Source organism: Erythrolamprus reginae, chromosome 5, assembly GCF_031021105.1.
Source record: "Erythrolamprus reginae isolate rEryReg1 chromosome 5, rEryReg1.hap1, whole genome shotgun sequence".
NCBI lineage: Eukaryota > Metazoa > Chordata > Lepidosauria > Squamata > Dipsadidae > Erythrolamprus > Erythrolamprus reginae.
This window is the reverse complement of record NC_091954.1, coordinates 27,751,286-27,770,270: the sequence shown is the minus strand read 5'-3', so window position 1 is coordinate 27,770,270 and position 18,985 is coordinate 27,751,286. Positions and strand designations below refer to the sequence as shown.

The following is an 18,985-nucleotide window of genomic DNA, read 5'->3' as shown; positions in this document are numbered from 1 at the left end:
TATTGTTATTGTTATTGTTATTATTATTTCCTTAGCTGAGACAGATTTTTCTGGTTCCATTTCACATAAGTTTATGCAACAAAAAATGAAGAAAGAATTGATCTGTCTTTTCTCTCTAAGTGAACCCAAGGTTGTATGCTGAGTACTTGATAAAACTACAGAAGCATTCTAACCATATAATATAATTATCACTATATTGAAACCAGATGTATTAAAATTTACAACTTAATAAAAATGAAAAAAAAATCTGCAAATCGCTCCAAAAATCAAAAAATGTCACTGAAGAGTAATTATTACAAATGTCAGAATTTGCCAGATTCTAAAAATTTTTTTTAAAAAAATTGCAGGTTTTTTGAACAAAAGTATAAAGGTTGTATGTTTCTGCAGAATTTAGATGGACTTTGATGATGGTTTTATTGAATTGCTATTAATTGTTCAACTATTTACTTGATTTTCAATTGTTATACTAGAGTGAAGTGTGTAAGCACTTTCTGGCTATATTGGGACGTTGTTTAGGATAAAAGGTTGTTTAAATTGTGCATGATCTCCATATTACATTGGTTATTTTTCTTCTATCTATATGCGTTTAACCCTTCTATGGCCCCACTCATTTTTTAGTTCAGTCCTTCCTTTCTTATTATGTACTGTGTTACCAGGAATGATGTTGTGATTTTCAAACCAGCAACCAAGAACTTTGGGGAGTATAGAAGCCACTCCTGGATCTTTTCTTTTTCTTTTAGGGATTAGGGCTGTTCTTTCTTTATTTATTTTCTATGTATTTCTTTTGGAGAGGTTACACTAATGGTATGGGACTGGATTATTTGAGGAACAAACCTGTCCCAGTTTGGTCTACCCATCCTATTCAGTTTGGCAGAAGAGGCAATTCCAAGGTCTTTCTGTTAGGACAGATTGTTTGGTAAATTCCAGGAAGAGACACCATTCAGTCATGGCATTCGTCCTTTGGAATATCATCCCCTTAAGGTTCTGCTTGGATCCAACCCAGCAGCATTCAGAAATGGTTCCATCTCTAGGCTTGGGGATATGGATGTCTGGTAGAGTGATTATATTGTGTAAGTGATTCCTTATACCTCAGCAGCTGATTGCATTATAATTGTTTTTCATGTAGATTTTAATATGGTTCATACTCCAGATTATGTACTATATTTGGGAGGGTTACCCATATAAATTGAAACGTGTATTAGCATTTATTTATTTATTTATTTATTACTTAGATTTGTATGCCGCCCCTCTCCGAAGACTCGGAGAGCCCCAATGAAATACATTAATATTTATAATACAATTTCTAATTAATAGAGAAAAATCATTTGTGTTCATCTAACATTGGTCTTAAGAAAAGGTTTTGGTTAGTGTGTGTGTGTTTGTGTGTGTATGTGTATGTGTGTGTAATATTCAAAATATAAAGATATAGTTAGATGGATGGATGGATGGATGGATGGATGGATAGATAGATAGATAGATAGATAGATAGATAGATAAAAAGTATTTCTTTGTAATAAAAAACTATATTATGCATCTTTACAATATTAAAGACTGACTTTGGGGTAAGATGGGCAGCCAATAAATTTTACAAATGCATGAATCAATTTTAAATGTTTTTACCGAAGTAGATGGCCCACAATGTAATGGGAGGGTATGTTCGAGCTTTTTTCATTCTTATTGTCTCATCTATGCCAGCTACAATTTAAAATATACATTTTTTTTCATAGGGTACGCCAGCAAGTCACGTACGGTATAAAGTAGATGTTGTCCAGTTTCCATATAGTGCAAGTATCTTTGATGTTGAAGAAGAATTTGGACGCGTAGTAACCAGAGTGAATCTTAATGAAGAACCTAGTACATTGTTTAAGGTAACCGTAGGCCTATACATTTCAATATGTTTAAGACAGCATTCCTGAAGTTTTTCTGCTATGTTTGTAACCACAGCTTTTTTATTTAAGAGGCAGCATGACCAATCTACCTACCAGATGGCAGATTGGTGTTGCCATTTTAATAGAATAGAATAGAATAGAATTTTTATTGGCCAAGTGTGATTGGACACACAAGGAATTTGTCTTGGTGCATATGCTCTCAACGTACATAAAATAAAATATACATTTGTCAAGAATCATGTGATACAACACTTAATGATTGTCATAGGGGTCAAATAAGCAATGAAGAAGCAATATTAATAAAAATCTTAGGATATACGCAACAAGTTACAGTCATACAGTCAACATGGGAGGAAATGGGTGATAGGAATGATGAGAAAAACTAGTAGAATAGAAGTGCAGATTTAGTAGAAAGTCTGACAGTTTTGAGGGAATTATTTGTTTAGTAGAGTGATGGCGTTCGGGAAAAAACTGTTCTTGTGTCTAGTTGTCTTGGTGTGCAGTACTCTGTAGCGACGTTTTGAGGGTAGGAGGGTAGGAGGGTAGGAAACAATTTGTGTCCAGGATGCGAGGGGTCAGTAAATATTTTACCCGCCCTCTTTTTGACTCGTGCAGTATACAGGTCCTCAATGGAAGGCAGATTGGCAGCAATTGTTTTTTCTGCAATTCTGATTCTAATATGTTGCATAATACCACTAAAATGATTCTACACAGAGTTTGCTCTGTTCAATAATATTCATATCCACTCTTTAATACATGTTGATATACAAACCAAGGGCAGAAACTTAATCAGAAATTAAATTAACGTTTAAATAAAAATGCTTTGAACTGAATACTTCTCTGGGTTTCACTGATGTTTTGTTCTATTATTTTATGCTTAATATGAACAATACTTATAAAATATAAGCAGTCCTCAAGTCCCAACAATGATTTGTTGTCGCTAAGTACACGTAGTCTTCAACTTTCAACCATAATTGAGCATCAGTAAATAAAAGCCCTTTCCCTTGCTATCCTTTTTTTCAGAACTCTAGTGTAACTCGGATTCCTTTCAAGAGATACTTCTATCACAAAACTGAAATTAGCCTTAGAAGCTTAGGAGCTTTCTAATAAGAGAATTAATCTTCATCAAAATGTTTATATGGCATGTAAAAACAAACAGTATGGAATAAGCCCTTTGGTATTATTAAGAACCATGGTGGCATAGTGGTTAGAGTGCTAACTCTGCTCACTGGCTGGCGTTTGATCGCTTCAATCCTGACCAGCTCAAGGTTGACTCAGTTTACCATCCTTCTGATGTCAGTAAAAAAAGGTTGTTGAGGTAAAAAAAAAAAAGTTGATTCTTTAAACTACCTAGAGACCGCTGTAAAGCGGTATATAAGTCTAAGTGCTATTGTTATATATATGCAACAAAATTTTATTGAGGCTTATGTTGGCACTCTCATCAAGTTGCTTCCAGTTCATAGCAACCTCTTAGATAGATTTTCTCCATGACAATCTAACCCTAACCTGATAATTCAGATCTTCTAATTATGCTGAAATGAAATATCTAAACCATTTTGAGAGAACAAAAAAAGTCTAATGGGAGTAAGGAAACTTCTCAAGGGAGACACCTGCACATCTCTAACAGTGATTTCCCCCCCCCTTATTTATTTATCCCTAAGAAAATGCACTGTTAAAATGTGCTGGTTGAAAATATTTATAGAACTGAATTTTATAGTTAGAATTGCATTCCAGAGTAGAACTTTTTTGTTCAGCTCAGAGGTTTCTTTTTAACTTTTGCGATGTATGCTGCACATTTTATTTATTTTTTATTTACTGTACATTTGTGGGGGGTTTTGTATGATTAATAAAATAAACCCCCAAGCTGTAAAATTATTGAATTGAAAAACATGTGTTCAGTCATTGTGTTTGTGTGCTTAACAGCTTGTGGTCATTGCCTATGATGATGGGGATCCAGTGAAGTTTAATACAACCACTGTAGAAATTTCCGTATTGCAACCCTCAGTAATTCCACGGTTTACCCAGGATGAGTACAGGTATAATATCTACTATCGTTAATATTATTTTTGAAAAAATTGAAAGACAGACATTGGCTTTCTTAACTCTTCTATTCAAGGTGTTGACCTTAACTTTTAAAAGGCTAATTGGGCCAAAACCTTCAATATGCTTGTATCTAGGAGTGCTATAACAATATTACAAGTGTACAAAAGAATATTTTTGGAGAGGGGTCACATTTTTAATAATTAGGGATTTTAGCTTAATTGGATTTAAGACATTGTATTATATCATTTTCTTTTATATGCTGTGAGCCACCCCAAGTCCTCAGAAAAGGGCATATACAGTAAATTCAATAAATAAATAAATAAATAAATAAATTAGCTCTGACCTTCTGTACAGATGTTTAGGAAAGTAACATACAGTGATCCCTCGATTTTCGCGGCTTCAAACTTCGCGAAACGCTATACCACGGTTTTTCAAAAAATATTAATTAAAAAATACTCCACGGTTTTTTTTCTATACCACGGTTTTTCCCACCCGATGACGTCATACGTCATCACCAAGAGTCACTTCTCTGTCTCTTTCTTTCTTTCCTGTCATTCTCTGCTTCAATCATTTTCTCATTTCTCTTTTTTTCTCCCCTTTTTTCTATCATTTCTCTCTCTCTTCCTTCCACTCTTCTCTCTCTCTCTTTCTTCCTCTCTCTCACTCTCTTCCTTCCTTTCTCATCTTTCTTTCTCTCTCTCTTTCTCTATCTTGCTTCTTCCTCTCTCACACTCTCTTCCTCCCTCTCTCATCTCTTTCTTTCTTTCCTTCTCTCTCTTTCTCTATCTCTCCCCCTCTTGCTCTCGAGCGGCCGGGCGAACGGCGGGTGGCTGGGCGAACGGCGGGCAAACGGCGGGCAAGCGGCGAGCGAGTGGCCGGGCGAATGGCGGCCGGGCTGGTGGGCGGGCGAACGGGCGAGCGAGCAGCCGGGCGAACGACGGACGGGCGGGTGAGAGGCGAGCGTCGGGCGGGCGAACGGCGGGCAGGCGGGTGCTGGGGGCGGGGGCAGCCGACATTCAAAGCAATCTTTGTCGGCTTCCGCGCTTTCATCGCTCCCTGCCCTAATTTCAAGCCCGGCTCCTTGTGCTGCCTTGAAAAAGGGTGCGTGGGGGTAGTTTTTGGCTGTCCATAGCCAAAAATGGTGTTTTTACTTCCGCGCTGCTATATCGCGGAAAATCGATTTTCGCGGGAGGTCTTGGAACGTAACCCCCGCGAAAATCGAGGGATCACTGTATATCATTTTTTTAGAATTGTTTTCAATTGAATGTATAAATGATTAATGAGTTTTGCATGATATGTACTATTGTGTCTTCTAGTTTGTTGGTATCTACTTAGAACACTACATTGCCTACGAGGCGGAATAACCACTCGGACACCAGAGCTGGGTTATAATGGGTCACTTTTTATTGATTATTGTAAAGACCTGCAGAGGTTGCTAAGTGGCTGGAATTCCCTGCCAAAACATACATGGGCAACTTTGGTCGAAGTCTCTTGCCAAGTAGTGTGAAGCTATTACATACCTTTACTCATCACGCCCCAGGCGTATGGGAGGGCTCACAAGTCATGACCTGGAAACGGAAGTTGCGTATAACCATAGGACCCGATATGATGTGGAAATGATGTGTGTGAGCCCCAGGGGCAGCCCCCCCCAGCCCCCTGATCAGGTTGAAACTTGGGTTTCTGGTGCGGGACTGTCCATCATGTTCCCAAAAAGATGCCCATAGGAGAACAAACAGTTGCATTAGGCATCCCCTTTCTGCCCATTTCTGCTAAACCCCGTGACCATAGGGAAATTAAAATTAATTGTCCTTTACTATTTACATTCGTAACACCCCCTAACCAAATCCACTCCTGTCCTTCCAGTGTGGAGTAAGCGGAAAAACAGCCATGACATAAGGTGTCCTAGCTGCAAAAAATTTCTACTCGGCCCCCATGTGGGAGACCCTTTCCAAGCACACTGGACATAGCGGAGGGCAGGTGGGTGTCCGACTTGAGGGGAGATGCAAAGGGGAAAAGGACAGAAATGGTGGCATGCTACCCCTTAAGTAGGTGTCTTAGCACCGCCCCCCATGCTTACAAGGGACCCTGTAGAGGTAACTGGGAGGTGCCCAAGCTGGTGTAAATGATCGCAATCGCCCGTCCACTGCATAACTGGTGTCCTGTTTATACAGCCCCTTTGGCAAATGTCGGCCAGCTGCTAAGGCATGCCGGCCTTTCAGTTCTGTGAACCATGACGTTTTAAATACCAGAGCAAGTATTTTGTTGTTGTTGTTTATATTATGCTTAGGTTGGACTAAGGTTAAATAATTATAACATACTAACAGTTGTCAGGGTTTACCTTACATCCTAGAAATTTTGCCAGAAATACAGTATGTAGCATGCAGAAAGGTCTGGTTCCATTAAATTGTACACAAGTGCTTATAAAATAGCACAGGATGTTTCTGATATGGCTATTAGTGTCAGGAAAAAAGTGATGTGAAGTCAATTAAACAGTGCTTACAACATTTTAAATAGAATATTGTTATTTGTGCTTTTTGGTTGTGCAATTGTTCTTTCCCGGCAATGTCTTAAATACAAATGTTTGCAATGTACATGTGCTGAATGCATAGGGTGACCATGCTTTTCAGTTTTCAGGGTGCCAAATGCAAAAGCTACATTTCTACTTTTGTTGAACTGAAACAAAAAAAACACCAATGGGTATGTAGAGTGAAGAGTGTTTGGAGACTGCAAATTGTGCAAAATGCAGCTGCGCAAGCTATTGTGGTGCTCTCAAGATCTGCCCACATTTCAACATCACTCTGTGAGCTGTATTGGTTGCCAATTGGTCTTCAGACATAATTCAAAGTGCTGGTTATGGCCTACAAAGCCCTACATGGTTTAGAACTAGACTACCTACAGGACTGTCTTCTTTCTCATGCATCCCAGTGGCCAGTTAGGTCCCACAGAGTTGGCCTTCTCCAGGTCCTGTCAGCCAGACAATGTTGTCTGGTGGGGCCTAGGGGAAGAGCCTTCTCTGTGGCAGCCTTGGCCCTCTGGAATGAACTCCCTCCAGACATACATACCACCCCCCTCCTGGTCTTTCATAAAGCTCTGAAGACCTACCTCTGCCAGCGGGCATGGGGACCATGAGCGATGAGATTGTCACTAGCCGATGTTGTATATAATTGAATTGGATGAATGTGGATGACTGTACATGGGGGAGGGGTGGGTTAGAATTTTTATTAATTTTCTATAATTCTTTTTTTAAAAAAAATAGATTTCTTCACATATATTGTCTGCATTTACAATGTTGTACACCACTCTGATTTGCTTTGAGAAGGGCAGCATAAAAGTCAAACAAACAAATAAATAAATATGCCTTAGGAAGAAACCGCCAATCACTTATGAAAACAGATCCCCCCTATTTCTTGAATATGTAGCAATTAATGATCCCTAATGTAATCTTGTTATTACAATAAGTTATTTTACTTTTCCATTAATGCAGTTTTACGTATTTGTATCAATCAATATCAATCAATAAATCTTTATTATGGCCACACACCAGCAAATAAAAGCATTAAAACAATAACACTAGTAGTACAACAATAACAACAATATTTTGTTATTTTAAATGGGGGCACAATCTGAAGTTAGTTGGGGGAAAGATCAGAAGAAACATAAGAAAATATTATTTTACTGAAAGAGTAGTAGATGCTTAGAACAAACTTCTAGCAGATGTGGTTGGTAAATCCACAGTAACTGAATTTAAACATGCCTGGGATAAACATATATTCATCCTAAGATAAAATACAGGAAATAGTATAAGAGCAGACTAAATGGACCATGAGGTCTTTTTCTGCCATCAAACGACTATGTTTCTATGTTTCTAATAAATGTTTTTGAAGGAAAATGTATTATTTTAAAATTTAGAAAAAGTATTTCCTATATACTATTGTATATAAATAAAAAGTTTAGGTTATGTTATTCTATTGTGCCAAAGAGACTTGGAAGTCAATGCCTTGTTCTGTTCCACTGGCTTCTGGTTACACGATAGTAATACAACTTCCCCCACAAACATTCCTGTGCGAGTTACGTGCCTTGTAACCATACTTTCTGGATAACCCTCATAAAAAAGAACAGAATGTACCCAAGAATTAATATATACACAAAATTGTGATAAGCTGTGACTTGTAAAATAAATGACTTACTTAAAAAAAATTAAATATTTCTGCAGAAAAATAATAGAAAGCCTATTTTTCATTCCGTTTTATTCCATTTTAAAAAAACTGTGCAACCAGATGGAAAATTATACCTAAAGGAGAAAATGTTTGCCTTGTTGTTTTATCTTCAGAATAAATTCTCTTGCGATAAATTCTCTTTTTAATAACTTAAAAGTTCAAAGGTATGCTATTTTTTATTAATTAATTCATAACTCCTCTTGTCCTCTTCTGTAGTTAGAAAGTCATAGTTAACAGCCTTGGATTTCTATTCTAGGCAATAAATTTCTAACTAAATGTGCAGTCAATAATAATATGCACTGCCGGTGGACACATTTAACAGGTGTTCAGACATTTTATTTTCAAGCACTAAATATAGTAACATATTTCATTTTTTCCCAGGAAGTGCAGTCACTCCTAGGCTGCACTTGGAAAGAGGGGCCAATTCTTATTAAACTTTTAAAAGGTGTTTTTTTTAATAAGAAAGTTGATGATTTCAGCAACTGATCCTATAGTTTGTTTACACACACATACACATAAATAGATCTATAGTAGTCTCCCTTCCTTTTCATTATCAGCATTATTGTGTGTGCGTGTGTTTTCATATATTTTCACGGGTACAGGTATGTAGGTCTTGACATATTCGGGTTTCTTTCCGTGTAAGTTTCAGAGAATCCTGGCTACGTTTCGATGAGGTCCCACTTGTCATCTTCAGGCTGGTGCTTTCAGCTTTGCGCTCGGGCGAAAAAAGCCCAAGCACAAAGTCGAAAGCACCAGTGTCATCAGAGTATTAAAATCATCATTGAAGAAATGCTTGCTTTTATATAATGCTGCTTAATTTGGTCATTGCATGCGTAAGGGGTCCACACCTTTTTTCCGCTCCTGTAATTAACTTTGATGTTTCTATCTTATTCATGCTGGTAGATGGGATTCCTGTTGGCTCTTTCCAACATTCCAACTGCCACTTTCACTCCCTGGGAGGAGGGTGTGTGTAAAATAAGGTCATCAGGCATTGCTTTGAAGGTATTTATCCCTACTTTCTCCCTCATTTCTAACATTTTTTGCCCATGATCTTGTGGTGGCTCTACGTTGTTCTTCACTCCCTCTGTCTTTCTCATTCTGTTGTTCTCCTGGTGTGCTCCCTTGCATGTAGTTGAGGTTTATTATACCTTCATTGGGCCAATCTTTATGCCTATGGGGAAGAAATCTTCCTGGATCTCTATTCAACTCTAATGATTTATTCCCTTTAAGACTTTGCCGGTGTCTTAAATGCCTAGTATGCTGGTGGTATATCAATGTTTCTATTAAGTGAGTTGTTGTTTGAAAACCAGGCTTCTTTCAGGAGGCGGCCTCCTTTTGTTTCATCATGAGCCACAACTTTGGTCTCTTGAAAGTTAAACTCATGACTCTGCTCCTCCATATGTGTCCAAATCTGGAAGCGCTGTTCCTGGCATTGGACCTCTAGTTTGTGTTCGTGCACCCTAGTTTTTAGTCGTTTTGCCATTTCTCCTATATAGTGACTTGCACAATTGCTACAGTTAATGCGGTAAACTATTGAGGAAGTCTCCTCCTTTGGTAGAGTTTCCTTTGGGCACATTACTCTCTTCCTCAGTGTTTGGTCAGGTTTGTGTGCCACTTTGATCCCATGGGGGAGGGAGTGGGCAGGCCTGAAAAATCTCTGGAACGCCGGAGAGGTGCACGGTCTCTTCTCCAACCCTCCAATCGCTCTCTCTCTGGCTCTCTTTCTTTCTCTCTCTCTCTCTCTCTCTCTCTTGTTCTTTCTCTCTCTCTCTCTCTCTCTCTCTCAGGGAAGGGGCCAGGAAGAGGATCTTGCTGCCAGGGAACCACCAGTAGAAATTTTACATGACTACAGCATGTATCAGCATTTTGCCCAGGCCTGTCGACAGGCAGAACAGCGTGTTGGAAAGGAGCGCTTCCCACAAAGCTTCATCCAGCCGCCAGACGGTAACATCCACAGAGCATCCACCATGCCGCCGATGTACCCCCTGGAAGCAGGAGCACCTGACAAAGAAGAAGACCAGGACAGCAAATCCGCTGCTTGAAGCTGCCCGGGACTCGCCAGCCACCTCGCCCATCCTGTCTCTCTCTTTCCTTGTGAGGGCCACTCAGCAATAAGCCAGGAAGGCTGAGGAACCCTCGTGCCCATTGCAGCCCCCCAGTGTGGAAGCTGATCTGCTTGACAGCCGGTCCCTTCAAGCACGGCAAGCAGCTCCAATGCAATCTCCAGCCGGCGTTCAAGCCGCCGGCTGGTATGTAAAAAAAATTGGGACTTTTAAAAAACCCCAGGGGACACAGGACAAATTGGTAAAAAGCATGACTATCCCGTGGAAAGCGGGACATCTGGTCACCTTACGCTTGTGCCCTAAGCAGATGGCCGAGCCCTGGGCCTCTCGAGTAGAGATCCATGAGAAAAATTTCCAGAAAAATTTCTTCCCCATAGGCATAGAGATTGGCCCAATGAAGGTATAATAACCCTCAACTGTATGCAAGAGAGCATGCCAGGAGAGCAACAGAATGAGAAAGACAGAGGGGGTGAAGAAAAACGTAGACCCACCACAAGATCATGGACAAAACATGTTAGAAATAAGGGAGAAAGTAGCAATAAATATCTTTAAAGCAATCCCTGATGACCTCACTTTACACACAAACACACACACGGAGAGAAAGTGACAGTTGGAATGTTGGAAAGAGCCAATAGAAATCCCATCTCCCAGCCTTCTCCGGGTTCTGTCAACAAAACAATGTCGTTTGGTGAGACCCAGTGGAAAAGCCTTCTCTGTGGCAGCCCTGGCCCTCTGGAATCAGCTCCCCCCGAAGATTAGGACTGCCCCCACCCTCCTTGCCTTCTGCAAACTCTTAAAAACCAACCTATGTCACCAGGCATGGGGATATTGATTCTCCCCACTGTCCCGTTTTATGTATGGTTTGTTAAGTTGTTTGATTGTTTTTAATAAGGATTTCTTAATATGTTTTGTTTTAATATTGGATTTGTAGATTGTATTGTTTGTTGGAAGCTGTTCCAAGTCCTCGGAGAGGGGCGACATACAAATCTAATAAATAATAAAATAATAATAATAATGAATAAGACAGAAACAACAAAGTTAATTACAGGAGGGGAAAAAAGGTGTGGGCCCCTTAAGCACCCAATGACCAAATTAAGAAGCATTATATAAAAGCAAGTGTTTCTTCAATGATGATTTTAATACTCTGATGAAGTCAATAGGGATTGACGAAAGCTCAGTAATTTTTTAATAGTTTTAAATAAATTTTAAATGTTCCAGATATTGTGATGCCTATTACCTCTTCACTTATAACTATACCTGGAACTCGCATTTTAGGACAATTCTTTATACATACATACATGCATGCATGCATGCATGCATGCATGCATGCATGCATACATACATACATACATACTGCTCTGGTTTCTGGTAGAATTTTAGCTATTACAAATAACTTTTTCTAAATGCAGTATTTCATAAACAAAGAAACTCCATCTTTATTCTCTTCCTTCCGTATTCAAAATACACTTCATACTAGTACATTTCTTGTTCTCCTGTTATCTCTCCTAATTACCTTCCTTTTGCATTCCTCCTAGCCTCCTCTGTTCTCCAAGATTTATGTACTCACAGCATGATTCAAAAACAGCAGAAATGACTAGAAAATAACACAGAATGAGTTTGCTTGCTTGGGAGCTGAACGGGAACACCTTCCATTTTTGTTCTACAACATTGAAACTCCACCCTTCTTCCCCACTGACCCCCTGACGTACCAAATACATCACTCCAGTATTTAACCCATTCCTCTCCTTAATTTAATATCTTCTTCCAAATACTTGTTCCTTACGTTTTTGGACCCTTCTGAATTTAGGATCGACCCAGCGAACGTCTGATTCTTCCTCGCTAGATTCTGGACTCATGGCAACATCCTGTGGCTGGCCTCCCACCTGTTCTACTACCTGTAACTCCAGGCCCACCACTAATTCATAAACACTATCTGTATCCTCAAGTTCTTCATCATCCTCCAACTGACCAGGAGTATGTATAACACATGCATACATACATACATACATACATACATACATACATACATACATGCCATGTTTTCCAAAGAAAATAAGGCCCTGTCTTGGCTTTATTGCCATGCACTCAAAAGCCCAATTGTGCTTATTATCAGGGGATGTTTTATTTTGGGCAAAACAAGATATACACACACACACATACACGTACATACAAGCATACATACATATATAATTTGTGTATGCCTAGGTTTGTATATAAATGTAAAATAGAACTGTACAAACACCTGTACACTTTTCTTTTCCTTCCTTCCTTCCTTCCTTCCTTCCTTCCTTCCTTCCTTTCTTTCTGGCAATCATCAATAGAACCTAAGGACATGATTCAAAGTCCTTGCTTCAAACAATACAAATTATAAAGTTGCCTACATTTTGCATTTCTATAAATTCTCCATATTCTGGCTTGAACTAGTTGTAATAATGTTGGACTACAATAGTACTCAACATTATTTCTTATTTACTCAAAATTTCCTCCAAAGACCAAAAATGGCTGAAGTAATATTTTTCTAATATGCCTGGCTTTTTGTCCATCTTGCTTTCCCCCCCATCTATTTTCTATTTATTTGTATGCAGACCTTTAATAGGTCCTTGTCCTAACATCCTTTGTTCTTAATATCAGTAACATTTTCACTGAAAAATATAGAAAAGCTTCCATATCTGAAGTGTTCAGAAAGGGAGAACAAAATATTGTCCCCCAGAAGATTCTGTATGATTTTTCCCTGTCTTCTTTCAAAGTCTAATAAATGAAGCTCAGAAAATATCCTTAAGGGAATTTAATACAGAAGACATGAGACGTATAATCAAAACAAAGTTTTGCATCAGCAGCCACAATAACCAACGACTTTCTTTGATTATTATTATGAAGCAAAAAAAAAGTTATCTCCTGCCTCTATCAAAATAAAACAATTGAGAAGTGGCAAGTTCACTTAACAAAATTGTTTTAAACAAATCAAATAAATGTAGCAACTGAATTTGGTAATCCATCTTATTTATCTGGACCCTTCATTCCAGCCTAGAGAATAACCTTCCCATAGTTCATTTACCTTTCAGTTATTTTATAATATTTAACTACCCAGATTATTTAAAGAGGATGTTATGCTTTCCCATTTTTATTATTCTGCTGAATCTGTGATAAATATATTTAAACTTATGGTTTTCACCAAATTATTGCAAAGATTACACAAAGTTGCATTGCACCTGATGTTATTAAGTCCCTCAGAATGACGTTTGACATTTAAAGATAATAGGCCATGTCAGTGGTTCATTGTAATAATACCCAAAATCCCTTGTCATCGCTTTTTAGAGGTAAATACCATTGGAAAGGTCAAAACTTTGTGAACTAATATGAGAAGTTTGAAGTGAGTGCAGTGGAAAATTTCACAGCTCTGTGGAACATTCTTTGCAAATAATGTCACTCACAGTGGGAAAATATGTTTTATTGCAGTGGTATGCAGAGACAAAAGAGTGCAAAAAAGTGTGAAATTGTCTGTCTTGAAATATACAGAATTTAAAATTAAATACATTTCTCCTTTGGTGAACATCAAAACTTTCTTTTAATTATGGGGTATCTTTCATAATATGGAACTGCCATCATTACCAGAAAGGATAACCCAGATCATTTTGAAGGTTGCTTCAGTATCCAGGCAATACACTGATAGATGAAATATATGTATATCCATAGTTGGGGTTCGCTGTCACACAGACAATTGAGTTTTAACAGTATGTGTTCACAAACATGGGGCTAAACGGTTGATCTGTAGATGTGCTAGAAGTTAGGTTTTGTTCATTACTGATAGGTTTCATTTACAATCAAACCTAGGACAACTGGTTTTCTTTTATCTGTATTTAAAGGAAATTGCTAAAATCATAATCAGTGAATTCCAGGCACTGCTGTTTCATAGAAATAATACCTATATAGAGTAGCAATCAGATGTGGGCTTCTGCTAGTTTGGACTGGTTCATTTGAACCTGTTGTCCTGATTCTGTGCTGGCCTGCCTGTTTTGGGGTCATTTTCAGCCATTTTTCCTGCCAAAAAGGTCCTAAAATGGCCTGGAAATGGCCCCAAAAAGCTGGCTGTGAAAGGAAGAGAAATTGGGTGAGCTGAACCCAGGCATGTCCTGGATCCCCTCGTCCCAGAAGCAGCAACATCGTACTCTTCCCCTCTCTGCTAGCTCCCTTCTTCGCATGGGACCCCCCAGCAATGGAGAGACAGAAGGTGTGTTTGTTTCTGTATGTTCCCGTTGCTGTGTGGGAGTCCCGTTACAGCATGAAACTCTCCTCTCAATACTAGTGGCCAGCTCTGTCCCCTTCTCCATCCAGAGAAAGAGAGACAGAGACAGAGACAGAGAGAGACAGATACACACACACACAGACAGAGAGAAAGAGAGAGAAAGAGAGAGAGTTTGGGCATTTCCTTCAGCATTTTATTCTTAGACTTGCATTATTCAGTTTTGATACCCACCCTGTACTTGTTTTATAGTACAATATTATTGTACTATATTCTCAAAAAAAAAAAAACATTGCTAGGAAGGGGGTGGTGTTGCTTGCTTTATTTCAGAATCAATGATTGGGACACATTTACAAAAATAAAACTTATGCAATCCTGTGCCTGAACTCTCTTCAAAATGTCCCTTGCCTGCTGCTACGTTCTCCGCCCGATCTCACTTCCAAAGTAACCTCTCCCCCGCTGCTTCCTCCGGTCGCCGCTTTTTAAAAAAAAACCTTTAAAAAAGTTTTGGATTTTCCTAATTGGTTTTCACGCATTATTCACTTTTACATTGATTCCTATGGGAAACATTGTTTCATCTTACAAACTTTTCTACTTACGAACCTGGTCACAGAACGAATTAAGTTTGTAAGACAAGATACCACTCTACTTCATTCCCCACCCCCCAAAAAAGCGGCCTTCCTTCTAGTTCTGCTTTATGTAAAAATCCCTTTGTAGAATCCAAAAGTTGTTAATGTTTTAAAAGGGTTTCTAAAATCAATGTGAAATGCAATAGACAACTTCCTAATTAAAGATTCCTATTTTAATTGAAATATAAAACAAGAACAAGCAATAACATACTGATTTCAAGATTCTAGTTCTGTGTTCACATGCTAGTTTATTTATTATTTAGTAGTCTCATTTATGGTTTGCATACAACAAAGTTTTACATCACATTCCTGAATCAGTGACAAGGTCATTTTTTTTCTAGCAGAGAACAAGATGGTTAACCCATGCTGAACCTCATTCTCGCTCATTCAATATAAGCAGGGATGGGATACTGCCTGGACGGAGGTGGTGGTGGAATGCAGTGGGAAAGCTCCACCCAATTTGCACCCAATGTTGAAAGAAAATGCATAAGCCACGGCTACAGTGTGGTAGTAAAATTTTGGTAGCCCTTCACTGAATGTAAGGCTTTGGTTTGTATGTGACCCTACATATAGCAAAGCACACACCTGTATCCTTCTATGCAGTTACTGTGCCTCAATCCTCAGATATTAAAGGCTGGAACCAAAAAACCCCCCACTAAATCAGAGTTAGCAATAAACTTCTGTTGCATACTGTGTGTGGGGAGCTCTCCTCCTAAATCAGAGATGTCAAACTCAATCTCATTGTGGCCATATCAGGATTTTGTTTGCCCTGGGCAAATTCCAGGACCACTTTCTTTCCTAAAGTCCTTGCTTTTTTTATTCACAAGACTTGCCTTATTGATTTTTAAGTCTGATAGCTGTTGATGTGATTCGGAGAGGAAGGTCCTTGATCCTCTCTGAGCTTGTGTGTTCTTTTGCAGAAGTTCCATTGTCAAAACTAGGTAACTGTTAAGATATTCATGTACTGGGAGAGTCAATGGTAACCAGGCCAGCCAATGAATAGGCATAGCAAGTAAGTCAGCCAATGAGATCTAACCACTTCTGAGTCTATGCAGAGAATCGAAACTGAATACTTAAGCTTAAGGCTGGGCATAGCTCAGATCAGTCTGCACTCTCCTCTCTGAACTCTGCTGAAATGAAACTAACTCCTGCTTCTGTTTACTTGAAGAAATAATTTGCTGATGGCAATGTTCCCTCTAATTTTTTTTCAGTGTGGGCGGAAAAGTATAGTGTCTGAGTGGCAGTCCCCTCAGTACTGGGCGGCATATAAATAAATAAATCCCTTCTTTTTTATTAAAAGAAATTAATAATTTAAAAAAACCAAAATCCATTACTATTAAAACTAAATTAACCAGCAAAACCAAAAACATAACTATTAATAAAAACAGGTGAGGGCTGGGGGGTTATTTCTGTTATTATTTAAGTGCTTTTACCATATGCTTTAAATCAAGAGTCACTTCTCTCTCTGTTTCTCTCTCTTTCCTGTCATTCTCTGCCTCAATCATTTTCTCATTTTTTCTCCCCTTTTTTCTATCATTTCTCTCTATCTCTTCCTTCCACTCTTCACTCTCTCTCTTGCTTTCTTCCTCTCTCTCACTCTTTTCCTTCCTCTCTCATCTCTCTCTTTCTTTCTCTCTCTCTCTCTCTCTCTCTCCCCCTCTTGCTCTCTCTCTCTTTTTCTCACTTTCTCTTGTTTTCTTTCTCTCTCTCTTGCTTTCCCTCTCTCTCACTCTTTCTCTCTTGTTTTCTTTCTCACACTCTTTCTCTCTCGTTCTCTCTCTCTTGCTATCTCTTTCTCTCCCCCTTTCTTTCTCTCTCTCTCTTTCTCACTTCCTCTCTATCTTGCTGTCTGTTGCTCTCACTCTCTCTCATTCTCTCTCCATTCTTCTCACAGCGGAGGCTGGTGAAGGTGATTTTCAATATCAGGCGCGCCCCCCAAAATACCCCCCGCACACCCTTTTTCACAGGCGTGCGCAGGGGGGGCGGGGAGGCGCCAGCAGTAGAAAGAAAGGGAGCCGCGGCCGCCCCTGCCTCCCCACGGTGCCTCCGGCCCCCTCGGCCTTTCGGCGCTGCCCCCCGCCCACCTAATCCACCCGCTCTGCTCCTCCGCCGCCTCCTGCCTTGGGGCGCGGCTCCTCCAGCACCAGGAACGCACGCCCTGCCCGTCTCACAGTCTCTTTGCTGAGAGCACTTTCGTCCTGGACTCTCAGCAAGGGGGTTGCAGGAGAGGCGGGGCAGGCGTTCTCACAGTGGAGGCCAGCGAAGGTGATATTCAATGTCGGGGGCACGCGGGCGGTTGCGCGCGCTCCCTAGCCCCCTGCTAGCCCACTTGGAACATTCAAAATAAGAAAAACCTTCGCTGATGAAGGCTTTTCTTATTTTGAAAGTTCCGGGCGGGCTGGCAGGGGGATGGCGCGCCCGTGAAAAAGGGAGTGCTGGGGGGTATTTTGGGGCACGTGCGTGCACGCGCGCAGCTTACAAGGAACACTAGCTGATGGTATTGTAAATTCATCTGTTATTATGTGTTGTGTTGTTGGTTAAAGGATTCAAAGATAGACGAAGATCATTGCAGGGTGAAAGAAGCCAAAGGCCTTACTTTATTAGTAGAAAAGACCATGAAGCCAAAAGAACCAAAAGCAGCAACTTATCCTAACTCATCCTAACTGAACCTAAACTTATTTCACACAGCACCTTTTATAATAATCTGTTCTCTATGATCTAATCCAGCTAATACATATGTGTAGTTCTACATGATGCTGTAATTTATAAGTATGCCAACATAGCATAGATAAGGCTACAGGTATATGATAGAAGCCTGTGAGAAAGCTAGGCAAAAGAATTTGTCTAATGGTACCAGCTAGCACATCTATCCCCAATGATATCATCCTGCTCCTGAAAACATGAACTTTCTCTGAACTTTCCAGGCCTACCCAGAAATCTGTAACTGCAATGCCTGAGCAAAACACATGTTAAATTATGCTAACAGCATAATGTGACAAAGCACTAATGTGCGGCTTCAGGTGATATTTGGGCATGCCCATCCATATGACCTACACAAGGAATACTACAATTATGTTTATAAAGAAGTTATTGAATCCAGTTGAATCAGTCATCTGTGTATGCTTTTGGGTTTGATTTTTGCAACAAACTTTAATGGTAAAGTCACAGTGCCAGTCCTGATGATGAGGAATCACTCTTGAGGGATCTTATAGACAAGATTCCTGGTTTTTATCCACGCTGCTTGTGTGTCTGCTTCATCTTAAGGTGTGGTAACTTCAGCCTATTCTCCTATATGCTCAAGGAAATAAAATCAGTAAAATCCAATTACATTTGAGTTACATATAATATGCATGTGGATGTTTCTCTGGGCACTTAATGTACTTCAAACTGTCATATGATAAATGCAAAAGACTCTCTTAATCAATGGAAGCTGCTGGATTCTCAATTAATAGAATTTAGAAATGTTAGAATCAGAGTTATAGGGACATTACTGTATATTAAAATTTGCCAAAAGCCAACACAGATCAAAAGAATGGTTTAAAAGATTTGTATGTTTTCCAAACACTTCATTTAGAAGTACAGATCTGGAAAGAGTCAACTGGCCAGGTTTTGTTAATAATAAATCAGAAGGAGGGGCAAAAAAGTCCCCCCCCCAGATTTGCAAATATAACGTGCTTACAACAGTGTTCCCTCTAATTTTTTTTTTGGGTGGGCGGAAAAGTATAGTGTCTGAGCGGCAGTCCCTTCGGGACTGGGCGGCACAGAAATAATAAATAAACAAACAAACAAACAAATAAAAAACCCACCCTGTTTTGCCTCAGAGAATTTCAAAGTAAAATACTGTACTGTGTGTCTTTAACAGTGAGCTCATAATAGGGCAGTGATGGCGAACCTATGACACGCG

General features: G+C 39.5%; 1 protein-coding gene across 4 annotated transcripts in view; it reads left to right on the top strand.

Annotated features, from left to right (window-relative positions):
- PCDH15 (protocadherin related 15) overlaps positions 1-18,985 on the top strand; it is a 1,574,801-nt gene that overhangs the window by 1,412,957 nt on the left and 142,859 nt on the right. For all 4 annotated transcript variants that reach the window (XM_070752283.1, XM_070752284.1, XM_070752286.1 and 1 more), the window contains 2 exons: positions 1,728-1,868; positions 3,813-3,925. In XM_070752283.1, coding sequence (XP_070608384.1) covers positions 1,728-1,868; positions 3,813-3,925 — 254 coding nt within the window. The remainder of the gene's footprint in view (positions 1-1,727; positions 1,869-3,812; positions 3,926-18,985) is intronic.